Genomic DNA, 14860 nt, shown 5'->3' on the forward strand with positions numbered 1-14860 from the left:
CAGAAGGAATCAATTTGGATTCGCAATCTTATCGCGCTAAAAATAAAGAAATTGCCCGAGTAGAATTTCGATCCTCTGATGTCCACTGAATGATGTCTGGTATCCAACCCTAATAGCGTTGGTGATCTCATCCACGATTCAATGATAATATAAATAAGTCATTGTGATATATTGGTATCGAGACTGCTTTTTTCGTACTTCCCACGAGATTCGGGTTTTTTCGCTGATGCAATTTCTTGAATCAAATTGATCGTTATTTGAATAGTTAGCGCGTTTGCCTTGAACTTAGAAGCATATACGATATGCGACCTCTAATCGGAGGTGTGAGGAACGAAACTCATCGTTAGACGACTGAATCGTGATCAGTGCTGTGTAACCGATTAATGTTGACCGAAGCATTTTAACGCATATGAAAATAATATTATTTTTCTTTTTGCGTCGCGAAACTCAGGTGTATGGAATGTTTTCGCAATTTTCAGATGAATCAGGAAGAGAAAGATGCTGAATAAATAGTGTGAGGAGAAATCACGTCCGCTTATTATTGCGGAATGAAGCGATGAAGTCATAAAATACTTTCTTATTAAACATGAAACAATAAATCTGTACGAATATGTATGTCAATCATTATATGAAAATGCGGTACGAAAATGAATTTGAAAAAATGGCTTTTATTGTAATATAAATTGTTTATTGTGCATTCCGAGTCGAGAAAAAACTTTCTAGGTACAGCGGAAAAAAGTTTCGGAAATGTATCAAAACAATTTGTGTGAGATATCTTATATTCTACCTTCTGAAAATATTTTGAACATTACGTTTCAGACAAAACATAAGAAAGCTTTCGATATATTTTACGCGATATTACAAATTTCTCGACACAAAATATTCTATGATTGCTTTATCAGCAAAATTGAATATGCGACGTCACAATAATATATTGAAATATCCAAAATGAAATATTCCAGAAATGTGCTGCAGTGTGAAGAAAGTATTCAAATCATGCTCGCAATATTTTGTATATTTTTCACGAAATGTATAGCAAAATATCTGATATCAAACATCCTGCAAAATTTCGATTATTTTTGCTCACAATCGGTTTTCGTTTTTTCCTCCCATGAACTACGCTATACAATATCAATTATTATCATTGTGTTACTTACTATAAGTACCTATTTGATATAATTAGTGAAAGATAAATGAATATTTTTACCTGAAATTGAAAAATATTTCGAATGAAAATATAAATTATCAAAAAACTTTTCCGCCATCAAGACTACGTCCTGAAATTTACAAAATTTTGGCTTCAAATGCACTGTTCAATAAAATGCGAAATAATCGATTAATCGTTTTATTTTTATCGATTTAATAGAGTCATGTTTGATTATTTTTAGCTTATTGTTAGTGGCCATCGCTACCCCGCCGGCCCCTGCACAGGTGATCTCAAAATGTTGAGGAAGCAACTCACTAGCGACGAGAACTAACCAGATACCTCTTTACCGGATCATTCATAAGTTGTGCAAACGACGCTATTACGACCCTAGTCTTAAGGGGTAACAGCACTGTAAAAACAAAAGAAAAGCACCTTTTTGAGAATTTGATTTTGGATGGTAAAGAAGATAATAAGATGATAATATTTGAGGAAGTTATTAGGTATATATTTAAGTAGAATACAAAGAATTATTGTCAACCAATATTAAAAAATGGCGACACTGGACTCATTTTCGCGAAACATCATGAATTTCGCGGCACGCAGTGTAACTGGTGCAAATTTGAATTAGAAAAAAAATCACTTCGTTTAAATATTATTAGCTACAGAAATACCTAAGAAATTTTTACAAAATTGATTTTTGATTATTTGGAGAGTATTTGAATTTTGATGTTCAATTTTCGATCAAAGAAAGGGCACTTATTCGTTAGTAAACAATGTTTAAATTAACTTATCGAAAATCCCGTACGCATTTCGGTAGCTATTAATATGTAGATTAAGTGATTTTTTTCCAAATTCAAATTTGCACCAATTACACATCGTGCCGCATGTCTCGCGAGAATGGCTCCAGTGTCGCCATTTTTTAATATTTGCTGACACTATAATAAGTAATTGTATTACACTTAAATATATGCCTAATAAATTTCACAAATATTATTAGCTTTTCTTCCATCAAAAAAAAAAAGTAAGTGCTTTTTTTTAGGTTTTTACAGTGGTATACCCCTTAAGTTCTGCGCTACTGACATTACGGTAGGTGCCAGACGAATTGCACAATCATCGAATATGATCTAGCGTTGATTATTGCAAATTCTTGCAAGTACGTGACGTCACGGAACAAGTGGCGCAGAGAGTCTGCGTTGAGGCAGTCCGGAAAAAGTTTCAACACTCTTTGTTGTTACGCTATCGCTAATAGTCGGTTAGTCGTAGAAGAAAAATTTTGTAAGCTTTTGCGAGCGTTCAGTTGCGGCAAAGGCTTAAATTAGTGAGACGATCGGGAAGAATTTCGCAGCGTGGAGGTCGTCCGTTTCTTTTGGTTTCCGGGGATTTTTGGTCCTCGAGGACAAATTCCGACTCCGGGTTAGTTTTTTGACACGAATCGCGAGTCTCTTGCAAGCAGCGTTGTTGCGGGGTTTTCCGTGATATTTCGAATCTCGTTCCATTTATTTTTCGTTAGTTACAACAATTATGGTAGTTTTAGTTAGTTTACGCGATTAGCAACTGGCATAACGTCTTGCGTTAGAAGAGCGCCAATTCGCTAAGTTAGTTTATTTCTGATTGTATTGCTTTTCGATTACGTTAAATTTTAAGTTCTTTTCTTATTTGTTCGGTAAGCTAAGTCATTTGGTAGTGTTCGTGCTTACGCGCAGAATACCTTAGCGTTCTATCCTTTTGTTATTCATTTTGCAATCTCGATTGTAAACTGTGTACATTAGTCATCTTACACGTAATTGACACCCCTTACCCCCACGACTAAAGTACCCCGAAATTAGTGGTCTACACTCGTCAATTCGTACCCTGAAAATTTGCGTTTATCAGAAAATCAGTAAACTGTCGATTTTGGAAAATTTGAATTATACCGCAAGGACGTCAAATTTATTTTCCCGTATTTTCTCTGTCTTATTCTATGTTTCCATCAAATCGTCCCACCTCCTCTCCACAATACCGCGTTAGCGGGAGCTGTCGCTAAATAGCGGATTAGCCAGTAGCAAGTTCAAAAGTTGCCGTAGCAATAACACCTTGCGCCCAATAAAATTATTCGCGACGTTAACATCTGATCTGAGGATCATTGTGGGTGTCAAATCATTGTATGCCATAGAAAGCAACCATCTGTTTATCCGGGCTGGGCGATTGTAGGGAAAGCTAGATTACAACATATGTAATATAAATAATAGAAATATATGCATAAATATAGGTATAAAGTTAGAAGAAATAACGCAGATAGAACCGTGTTACAGAAATCCACAATTGAAATCGTGCATCAATTTTATAAGTGCAATGTAATGTCATATTCGAAATACTTTCACCCGTTTTCAGGCGTATTGAGCTAAAATATTTACTGTGAAATCTTGCTTGTACGTTTTTTGAGGAGTATTGCAATTATGACGTTTAACTAGGAATAAGGCTAAAGTGAATTCTTCTCAATTTATGTTTATAAATGACTTCATAGTCATATCGTTTTATGATTGCATGCGTAGCAAAATTGACTAATATTATCGAATGAATATGAATATGAGACGTAACTCGAATCAATATGTACATTCAACCTAACTCGTATAAACAATTCTATGAAATCTTCATTTATTGCTCATACGCTATATACGTATGAGTTAAAAAATGACAGATATATCTTGAGGTAAAATTATCAGAAGAGTAACAAATTTTTCAAGAGACATCGAAAAAAGTGTTCAGTATTTTATTTCTCGCTAACAAATGCTCGTTCTATGAAATGCCGAAACACGGCTCTGTTAGGATCGGCTAAAAAGTCTGTTAATTTATACTTGCTAAGAACAGCTTTTCCTTTTGTGCAAATTGCCCTTGTAGCTGCCTTTCTGCGAGACCAAACTTGGTCCTGACACTGATTGTGAATCAGACGATGTGAGTGTGTACGTAATCGGTAACCAACCGCCCCACAAAGAGCAGAATACAAACTAGCTTATAAAATATTCTGTGCTAAAAGGACGGTCTCCAGTACGCCGCAAATCATTCAGCTGGTGACTCTTCGATCGTACGGTCAAATTTCTCCTTTTTCATCACATTTTTAACGTCTCTGACAGTCAATCGCTACTCAAGCTATAACAATAAGTTCGCGAGGATACCCGAAGATTGTTGCAACAAAGCCAAAGTAATTGGCTCGAAACCATTCATCTCGAAACAATTAGTGAGTGACAAAATTTGTCAGTGATTAATCAATTGTTCAATATTACAAAAAATAACAGTGGGCAGGTACGATCGGTTTTAGAAGTCGGTATTGATATAGTGGAAATTTAACGCTATTAGATCATTTTTATGAATCTATATAATATTTGAGTCGACAAATTGATATCGATGCCATGTAAATGAGGGTAGCAATCTGTTATGGTTTTTGTTATTATTATACTTTTTGTGAACCATATTTTGAAACCGTCGAACAAAGTACCGGTTATAATTTTTTTCAAATCATTTTTTTTTTTTTTACAGTTGGGAAAAAGATGATTCGTGAACCATCGATACCAGAATGGTCGAAAAACAGAGGGATACTAGTCACTGGGGCGACTGGTTTTCTGGGAAAAGTTTTAGTTGCAAAATTGCTAATGTCTTGTCCACAAGGTGGAAATATTTATCTATTGGTCAGAGAAAAAAGAGGCCAGAGTCCAAAAGCAAGACTCCATACACTGATACAGGTAAAATATTTTTTTTTTCACCTGTCTTCTGAACTCTAATAGTAATGTAGGTAAAAAATTCATCTTCGGCTCACTGGATAAAATTCTAGGTTTCAGTATTTTTGTAACAATGTTTTTGATTTTTTCAAGTGGTGATATAAACAGTGATTGAATATATGCGGTATTTGAAAATCATAAAACATGAAAGGAATGTGCGGGTAGTTTTTACGAGATAAATGGTTTGATGTAGTCATTGATTTATAACAGTTTTCTCTACCGAGATTTGGTCTTAATCTGAATCCAAATTACACCAGCTGCAACGTATAGCTTTTTGGATTTGTAGATGACTTGAAAAAAAAGTGATAAACTCACAATTTACGTGCAACAATCTGCCTCAAAAGTTCAACCTCGGCTTCGGTATTGCTCAGCAATAACTATTTTCGTATCAAGGGCGTGAAGTGTTATAGCCGTAATGCGAACAATATTTTTCGTTCTACGTAGGCATAAAACGCTATCTTATGATCTGGGCGAGGGCGTGAAATCTCGTTTTCGGTCTTACATGACGAAAATATTACTTTTGAGCCTGCTCGATGCAGAAAAAAAGACCATGATGCAGCAGATCATATCACACATACTGATTTTCTGATAAACGCAAATTTTCGGGGTACGAATTGACGAGTGTAGACCACTAATTTCTGGGTAGTTTAGTCGTGGGGGTAAGGGGTGTCAATTACGTGTAAGATGACTAATGTACACAGGTATTATGCACTCGGGATTCATCCTCGAATTAGGTCAGATGAATAATATTTACTTAATTTTGGCTAAGAGACAAGGATGACCGTTAATATTTATATTGTATGGGTATGAAGCCTTGAAAATCGAATGTGCAAGTCGATGCGCTGACGATGTGCCAACGAGTATAAACACGCTACGAAAATCATAATTATTTTCCAGTGACAGTCACATTTTTTTTTCTCTCACTTTACCGTTTCGTTAGAAATTCGGTGCCGTATCCGCACTACGGGACGAGTTCGACTACAAACAAATAGAATGTGTTTACGTTTCCATTCATTGCACAATGTTTAAGAATTGCGCTTGTGTACACTTCAAAATTGAGTTGCGTACGAGTGTCAGTTACGTTTTCTTTTCAAGGTATCGCCAAAAAGCCGAAGTACGTTGGGTTAAGGACACAGGACACTCGACTAAGACCTGCACTGCAAACACTTGGTCATGCATTATAAGGTTGTTTCAATCGCTCAAGTGTAGTGCATGGCTGTAATATGGTGATTGCCACCCACGAATCATGATTACGATTGATAGTCGTTCATCATATTGATTAAAGTTATTTTCAATTCGAATCACAGGCTATCATCATAATCATGAGGACTCTTATACAGACTTTCACGAAGGGGTTGCGACTATAATTCCTTCAGGAGATCGTCTCACCAACGCTTCCAGAATTGTTTCACTTCCTTACTTATGTACCTACTTATTACTTACGCCTCGGCCTTTACTGTTGCAAATGTGAAAGTTTCAGCGTCTCAAAGCGATACTTAAAGCGAGCGAGATATACAGTCTATAAGGTGCCAAGAAAAAAAAACATGGGAATAGATGCTACGCACCAATAGTCAGTTGTTATCTTTGAACTATGGTTGAGCAATGGCTCATGGTAGTGAATGTCTTCACGTATTACGGCCGCTGAAATGGGCAAAGCTACATACTTGTATAATTACATAATATGAGCACCTTTCTTTACATTCAGTACATGTAAACGATATTTTTTTTATTTTCAATTTTTACCTCGCGTGGGTAAATTATACCCGGCGGCACATTGTCTTCGTCTCGGCCAACGTGAATAATTATTATTGATTTCTATGAAGCATGTTCCGTTTTAATAACGTATAACATAAGGCGACGAGAGAAAGTATGGAATGAATCTTATGATCGGTGTCATCATACCGCCCGTAGCTTTGGGATGCACATGCTGCTAATGCTAACCGGTTAATAAATCATTGGCATTAGACACGAGCGTGTACTTATACGGACTTGTTTCTTTTTCTTTTTTTTTTTAGGTAACATACGAATAGGAACGATCGTGATTTACGAGTTCATTCTTATTTTTCAGCAAGAACCTTACAGAGTGGTTCGCGAAAATCATCCTGAACGCCTGAAGCGACTTGTTGTCATTTCTGGGGATACAACCGTCGAGGGTCTCGCCCTTTCCCCCGAGGACAAGGATCGTCTGATGAAGGATGTTTCCGTTGTTTTTCACATGGCTGCCAACGTGAGATTCGATCTTTCTCTACGGGCTGCTATCAATATGAACACCAAAGGGACCGCGAATCTCATCAAAGTTGCAAAGCAGGTACACATCGAAAAAGTTCAGAGGCATTTTTATGCTGTACCTACCGTTTGACTATAACTTCTTTACCCCGAATCGGATCATCAGAGTTGAAATATCGAATTGTTCGTAACGAAGTGTACTTCTTAAAATAAAATACACGAAAACTTTACAGCAAGTTCAGAACTGCGAAATCGTGCCTCAAAATTTAAAAACCAATTTCTCGAAAGGTATGACCTTCTTGAATGTTTTTTTAAGTTTACCATTATTCTCAGCATGCAAAAGAACAGTTTACGCGAATGCCGATGATTGCCATATTTTTGGAATATTCCTCGTGAATTTTTATGTTATGATATTGCATTTATCGAATATCTCTCGCAACAAAAGAGAAAACACGAACTGCACTGTCGTCTTGAGAAATAACGCAATGCAGTTTTATTTTTGACATCCAATCGACAATAGATTTCTTGCCGTTTCATATTATTCTTTTAAAACGAATTGCAGAGAAATTTCATAAAATGTGGTACGGTTCGTGTTATAGCTTTATGCACGTATGCAGGTTTTTTCGAATTCGAGAGACTACGAATTTTAACATTGTAATATTACTTTCGAAATAAAATTAAACTAGGATTTTGAATGTTCATTGTTGATGAGTTTCCTATTGAAGTTCCGATTTGCTTGTATCATTCTAACACAGTGTGAAAACGATTTGAGAATCCTGTTGCTGTGGATATTCGATAAATGAAATATCAATAATTTAAAGATTTATAATATTAAAAGAAAAGATAGCTAGCATCGGACCCTGCTTGAACTATTCGTTTTTATGCTATAAGAATTGAATTTTTTTTTTAATATTATGAATTCCCGCAGTAATCACTATACTTTTCTAAAAACGTGGTTTCAATTTCGTATAGTTTTGAAATTATTGTTAATTTTTTTTGTGTTACTTTTCGAAAAGTTCATAACAATTTCTACAATTTGATGATCCAATTAATTAGGTATTCAGAAGTTATAGTCAATTGAGAATATTCTTCACAACGGATATCGTCAAAATCCATGATTTTATATCTCAAAAACTGCATGAGACAAAAACTTAAAAAATACCGAGAGTGTCTTCTTTGTCTTAAATAATGGAGTTAAAAAAAAATATATATAAAAAGACAGCCAAAAAATCGAATCGGGTGAGGGTTGGACGACGGTGGAGTTTGTATGGACTTCGATTTCCATTATTTATTCGATTCAAGTGTGTATCATGATTAGAATTCCAGAAGTTGCCACATGTACCCAGGTTTTTACCTGTTCAATTTTTGGTTGACTGTTGTGGGTTTAATGCTGATCGCGAGTATCGGAGATGTAATATCAAATATTCGCAGACGTAATTCATGAAATTGGCAATTATAACTTGTTTGGAGGCAAAACCCGCAGAACTATTATCAAATGATGAGATATTGCCTCGCGGGAAACTGGCCTATATCTTTGTGAATCGAATGTAATCTTGTCATTCACTTCAGTTTAGCTGCCGACCATGTGGTTTTAACCCATTGAAATTTAGGAACACGCCATTAATGCTGCATATCATTCGTTTTTGTGGATGCGTATCAAGCGTCCCCTAATTATAGGCAATTCAGGGTACCAGTTCACTCTAATTGTAAGCAGCTCCGAGCATGGTGTAAGGAAATAAGGTGGTTCTTCCCGTTCTTGCGCATCACTGCCGCTTCGGCCAACGAGAACGTTCCCCCACATGACGTCATTTTGAGCACTATTTTTAAAAGCTATAAAACACAGCCATTCATTCTTATGTCCAGCGAATCTTATTTTATGGGGGAATAACATTCAAATGTTAAATAATTAGTTACAGAAGTTATATTGTACTTTTTACGTTAGAAACGAAATTTTTGTCGTTACGTCATGTGGGGATCACGTGACTTTGCTAATGCGCATCTCCGTCTAGAGCTAACCTTGTGGCCTCGTACCATATGGTACCGAGTTTTGCAGCAGCAAATGTGTGCTACAAATGAAGAACGGAATAGCTCAAAGTGGTCATGGGGGTCATCAGGGTGGCTCATAGTCCGCATCTACGAAAACGCACGATATTTGTTTGAAACTAATTGTAGCCAATCATTTAATCCTACGCATCAAATTCTTATGGTCCTTTCTATAACTGCCTTCTTTTCAGCTGCCTAACTTGATATCCCTGATTCACGTGTCAACGGCTTACTGCCATTGCGGGCAAACTCGTCTCGAGGAAAGGGCTTACGCCCCAAACATGTCACCGGAATCTGCAATCGCTGCTGTTGACTCCATGAGCGACGACCTATTGAAGCCTGTGGAGTGCAAATTGCTAGCTCATCAACCCAACACCTACGCTCTGAGCAAATGTCTCAGCGAAGACCTGATGGTCAGGTCTGGACTTCCGGTAGGCATCGCGAGACCTTCCATTGGTAAGCCGTTCGCATTCCATAGTTGCGAATTGATCTCTCTTCGATATTTGTACGATCGCGGATGCAAATTATTGACTTCTCCTGCACAGTGATCGCGTCTTGGAAAGAACCAGCGCCAGGATGGGTGGATAACTTGAACGGACCAACCGGTTTGATAGTAGCCGCGGGAAAAGGTGTGATCCGGTCGATGCACTGCAAGAGTGAATATCTTGCGGACCTAATGCCTTGCGATATCGTGGCGAACGCCGTGATCGCCCTTGCCTGGAAGGTGGGTTTGGAAAGTTCCTGTGAACCGATTTTCGTCAACGTTACGGAGAGCGGACGAAATCCAATCACCTGGGCTGATGCCCTGAATGCCGGCAGAAGACATGCTCTGTCAAATCCATTTTCAGGTTTGTTATACGTGCATGAATATCGTGCACAGTCTACAGATCATCGATCGGTGCGCGAACGATTTAAATATCAAATTCCGACCTTACCGACTCATGATAATCCGTGATCGAGTCATTGAATCGCAAATTTTCTACAAATCACCGCCACTAACATTATACGTTTACTCCATTAGTCGGCATTGGCAATTATACAAATACCTACCAGAGTACGTGGGTATAATACGCATGCTTGCTCTGTTTTTAACTATTCATGATTTTCTGTTTAACTCGTTCCATTCGTTCATGCCGATTATTCGAAGAATTTAAATGAACAACACCACGATGATTCAGAAAACTATTTTTCAATACTTTACGCATGAGTTTCTTTCTTAAAATTACACTGTTTCGGTGAAAGTTATAATGAGAAACTGTACGATATTACAATGCATAATGAAATTCGGTGTGAACTTGCGTAAGTGTGTATCAACATACCGAGTGAATGGTTAACTATTTCCCTTCATTTTCGTAAAGACGCTCATCATTGTATGATTTGAACTTATTTTAATTACATCACCAATACATAATTCAATGGGCAATTGTTTGCAAATTATTTGGTTCGGTTGATTGTGCGATCACTGCACAATCCTTATTCTAATAATTTTTATTCTTCAACTTTTAGGCCCACTCTGGTATCCAGGCGGTAGATTCACTTCCTCAGCAGTTCTGCATTGGTTTGCTGTGATATGCCTTCACCTTCTACCTGCCTACCTGTTGGATCCTTTGATATACTTGAGCGGGAACAAACCTTTTTTGGTCAAGCTTCAAGGGCGAGTTTCTACCGGGTTGAGCTTGCTGCAATATTACACGACCAAGGAATGGGTCTTTTTGTGAGTAGAAATCTTCCTTTTACAATACGGCTTGATTTAGTTTTTTATATACAAAATTCAGTCACTAAATTTCTTGCCTTTTTCGAAAAGTTTCATTTTCTCACAGCTTATATATATTAATCAATGGTTAGAAATATTATAGTCTACAATTGGAATCCGATAAATCCCCTCGAAGTACTAGGAAATAAATTATTGATTATATAAGATATAATTGCAGCAAAGAAAACAAAAGTTAGATAAAAAAAAAACTTGGGCATTACATCTTCAAACAACTTTAACGTCACAAGAAGTATTTTTATATATTTGCATACCCGTTATAGTCTCGGGAAATTTCGTGATCATTATTCGTTCCAAGGTAAGAGGTCATAGTCTGACATACGTGACTACATTACACTTTTATCGTTATCGCCGTCCGGTTTAGAGACGTCGTTTTGTAATGGGACAATTGCAGGAAATAAAAGATCGCCCTGAACTCGCCTGAACATATTCAACTGATTGGCGTCCAATTACACAATGTATTTCAATTCAATTCTGTTAATTCCAACATTTCCTGAGTTTATTTTACCTTGTCTAACATCGCGATGAAATAGTATAATCTGAATAACTGAGAATCCTGTTAACCTTGATAAAGCGAGCGGGAAGTACAAGGTATCGATAAGCATCATATAAATACGGGCTGGTGGTTCGGAGGATATAATATATAATAATGTAGGTATAATTTCGCTAGTCTTATTTTATGACTTTATACCGTAAATTCTCAGACTATTAGAATCATGTGTGAAATTCGAGACACGAAGTTTTATGGTAATCCTGACCACGTCTACAAATCACTGGATTCCTTATGTACGTGAATTTCAGAGAAACAATTGAATTGCTCGCGAAAAAAAATTGCTGATTTTTGGATCTTTGTTGTAGGAATGACACGTTAAGAGATCTGCAGGATCAGTTATCCTCCGAGGATAGAGCAATATTCTTCATGGACACGAAGGACATATGCTGGGACGATTATCTCTACGAATACATTCTGGGCATCAGGAAATACTGCCTAAAAGACGACCCGTCGACTTTACCTCGAGCAAGAAGAGTTTTTCAGTATTTATACATCGCCGATAGAATATTGCGAATTGTTTTTGTAGGATTCATCGCATGGTTCTTATACTCATGGTTCGCGCCGGCAAGGGCGGGCACAGCGTCGATAATCGAGATGCAAGATTCATAGTTATATTTTTCCTTGTATCTTTCACGTCACGTCGTGCCCTGCGGGTATTTGCCGTCCGCTGTTTATAGTTTGCTAAATCACATAATTATACACATACTGCCAACACATGGACGTATTCAAATTTCACATCCAATTAGACCGCGTGCTCCAATCAGCGGAAGAAAAGGAGAAGAAACTTGTAATAAAAATATCGTGAAACGGTCTGATTGACACCGTATTGTAAATATAATATTTTTTTAAATAATTTTCAACTGCATACTTTGTATATTTCTCCTATACCTCGAGCTTTTATCACTTACGCACTTTTCCAATTCCTTGCTGTACTTCTTAGTCTGGAAATGAACCAATTACAATCAGATCGAACGAGTATAACCAGCACAGCGTCTTCGCCCTATTCTGCCACTCAAATTTAAAACTGGACTTAACCACCTTCTGAATTTTCACTTGTAACAACTGATTTAAGTGGCTTTACGTAATTTAGTTACACTCCTGGATAAACTTTGTACGATTTCAATACGAACCCTTCGGTTCTTTAGGACAAATATTATTGTTATTTATTTTTGCAATCTATAGAAATCGGTATTCATCTATATTGCTATCTATTTTTCAATTCCCACTTTCTTTTAGAGAACTAGGTGTCATTATGGCTAACCTTGATGGGGTCTTCTTTGGGTGATTTTCGTCAATCTCTTTTAAACTGAACGATGATTAAATTGTGGTATTCGACCGGTCCGGTTGTTTTCAAGTTATTTGAATAATGGTTGATAAATTCGAAACGTACCGGAGTGGGAAGTTTTTAGGCTACATGGTCCATTAAGATCAGCAAGACGAACCTCTGATTGTTTTTCATATCTGCGTAAGAGTTAATTTTCCTGTCGCGCCGGTTACACGCTGTACGGTGACATCAATCGACGTGTCTTGTACTAATAATGGTAAAAACAATATTTTGCAATGTTTGTTTATCAGAATTTGCGCTTTCAGGAATCGACGCGACAGCGGTTCTACTGGACATTCTGATTTCCCACATGTGCTGGGTCTCAGCCTTCGAATAGCATAAATAACCGTGAATAATAACAGACGCGATTAAAATCACTGAAATTAAAGGCTATATAAGAAGTCATCAAAACAGCATTCAGAAGTACAATCAAGTGTAAGATTTTACTTAAACTTAAGCTATGCAAAGATGTCTGTAAAAGACAAAAGGAAAGAAATAGAAGATGAAACGTGTCAGGTTCGCATCTTGACTAATTCAGTCTTAATTATGCGTCGTATATCCAAGATACGTATGTACATTATATCTTATACTCCACACATCGTGAATAGACTGCATCACTGATCTCTAGATTAACATAGATATATAATATAGCGGGATGTATGGCATTCTCCTTACGTTCTATTCCTACCGGGCTGATCTGATCGCTGCGAAATATCAAACGTTGGACCGATCTATTGTAGGTATTATAGTAACGGGAAGCCGTAAAACACCTTCGATGAAACGATATTGTCGCGAGAAATATGCCGAGATAATAGCATCATTGCAGGTGACCAACAGAATGATTTTTACTGCAAGACTCGTAAATCGAGCAAAGTTGAAGTCCGGTAGAGATTCGAGGTATCCCAATTCTTAGAAAGTTCTGTTACGTAAGTCAGGGATTATCATGGTATAGTTTAAGGGGAATCAACATGGTCGTATTGTCGATTGAAGAAACTTTAAAGCGAGTCAAGGCAAGGCAAATAGAGGAGGGGACGGTTTTTGAAAATTAATTACAGCTGTTCGGAAATTTTGTTGGAAGTATGACCGCAGCTTCTGGAAAGCTGATTCGTCGGCATCGTGACGTGTCGAAATCATTCACTCTCCAATTGACTCGCGTTCGCTACTCGCGCGGTCGTCGCGCACGAAAGTAAAATTGCATCATTGAATGAATAGAGGTCGGGCAGCTTCGCATACGCCGGCTTAGCTTGCCCGTCGATCTTGGAAAGTACTGCCAACCTTAGCGGTCACATTTTACGCAAAATGCCCACATCGCAGTATTTATTGTTAGACCTGCGAAGAAACAGCGCTGATCACTACGCGAATGTTTTGTTTTCTTGGATTAACCACGTGCCTTGTATTTCCTTAATACCGGGGGGTACGATATATCGGTGTGCGCGATGAAAAAATGATCCTTGCCTGTTCCAAATATTTGATGCAACGTAGCGAACGTTCCTGAAATTTTGGAAATATTGAACATGGAAATTTATACGCCTGCATTCGTACGAAAGGAACGTGGTTTCCGTTGGTGCAATCGCAATTTCATTTCCGCGGTATAGGGTTCGTTCCAGCACTCACTGCATAGTTGTTGGGCGTTATTTAACGACGAACAAACTGAATTACTGCAAGAATTGTTTATTTACGATTACACCATTACTGAACGCCTAAAAAGCTAGGTGTTTACAACTTTCGACGCTCGTGCAAACACGATATAGGATCAGTCCTCAGATGACGTGTAACATCCAGTGATTGACTGTAGAAGATCTGATTTTCCCGAAATTTTGACAAACTACCTTTTCCTTGAATAAAAATCAGTGCACAGATAATCAAGTCTGGAGAATTGCGACTGCGCGAAAAAAGTTAGTACATTTGCCGGTGTAGCAGATCGTATTGCAGGGGAATTGTTTTTAATGATCACAAGTAAGTTCCTCGGGGTATATTACGCAGTATATTTAATAGTTTTTTTCAAGCACCTTGAGTGGATTTTTTTGGTTTACAGACGTCTGCG

At 37.4% G+C, this 14860-nt stretch overlaps 1 protein-coding gene across 1 annotated transcript; it reads left to right on the top strand.

Annotated features, from left to right (window-relative positions):
• Positions 1–3960: 3960 nt before the first annotated feature.
• LOC124303604 (putative fatty acyl-CoA reductase CG5065) lies at positions 3961–12363 on the top strand. Its single transcript, XM_046761023.1, has 7 exons — positions 3961–4361; positions 4661–4863; positions 6968–7207; positions 9360–9624; positions 9714–10016; positions 10675–10882; positions 11798–12363. Exons 2-7 carry the CDS (start codon positions 4672–4674, stop codon positions 12099–12101), a joined length of 1512 nt encoding a protein of 503 aa, XP_046616979.1. The 5' UTR covers positions 3961–4361; positions 4661–4671; the 3' UTR covers positions 12102–12363.
• Positions 12364–14860: the final 2497 nt, after the last annotated feature.

The sequence above is a fragment of the Neodiprion virginianus genome, chromosome 4 (assembly GCF_021901495.1).
Source record: "Neodiprion virginianus isolate iyNeoVirg1 chromosome 4, iyNeoVirg1.1, whole genome shotgun sequence".
NCBI lineage: Eukaryota > Metazoa > Arthropoda > Insecta > Hymenoptera > Diprionidae > Neodiprion > Neodiprion virginianus.

Coding starts and splice junctions, on each gene's coding strand:
- LOC124303604 (XM_046761023.1), top strand. CDS start 4,672: ATGATTCGTGAACCATCGATACCAGAATGGTCGAAAAACAGAGGGATA. Junction 4,864..6,967: donor GACTCCATACACTGATACAG/GTAAAATATTTT, acceptor CTTATTTTTCAG/CAAGAACCTTACAGAGTGGT. Junction 9,625..9,713: donor CATCGCGAGACCTTCCATTG/GTAAGCCGTTCG, acceptor TCTCCTGCACAG/TGATCGCGTCTTGGAAAGAA.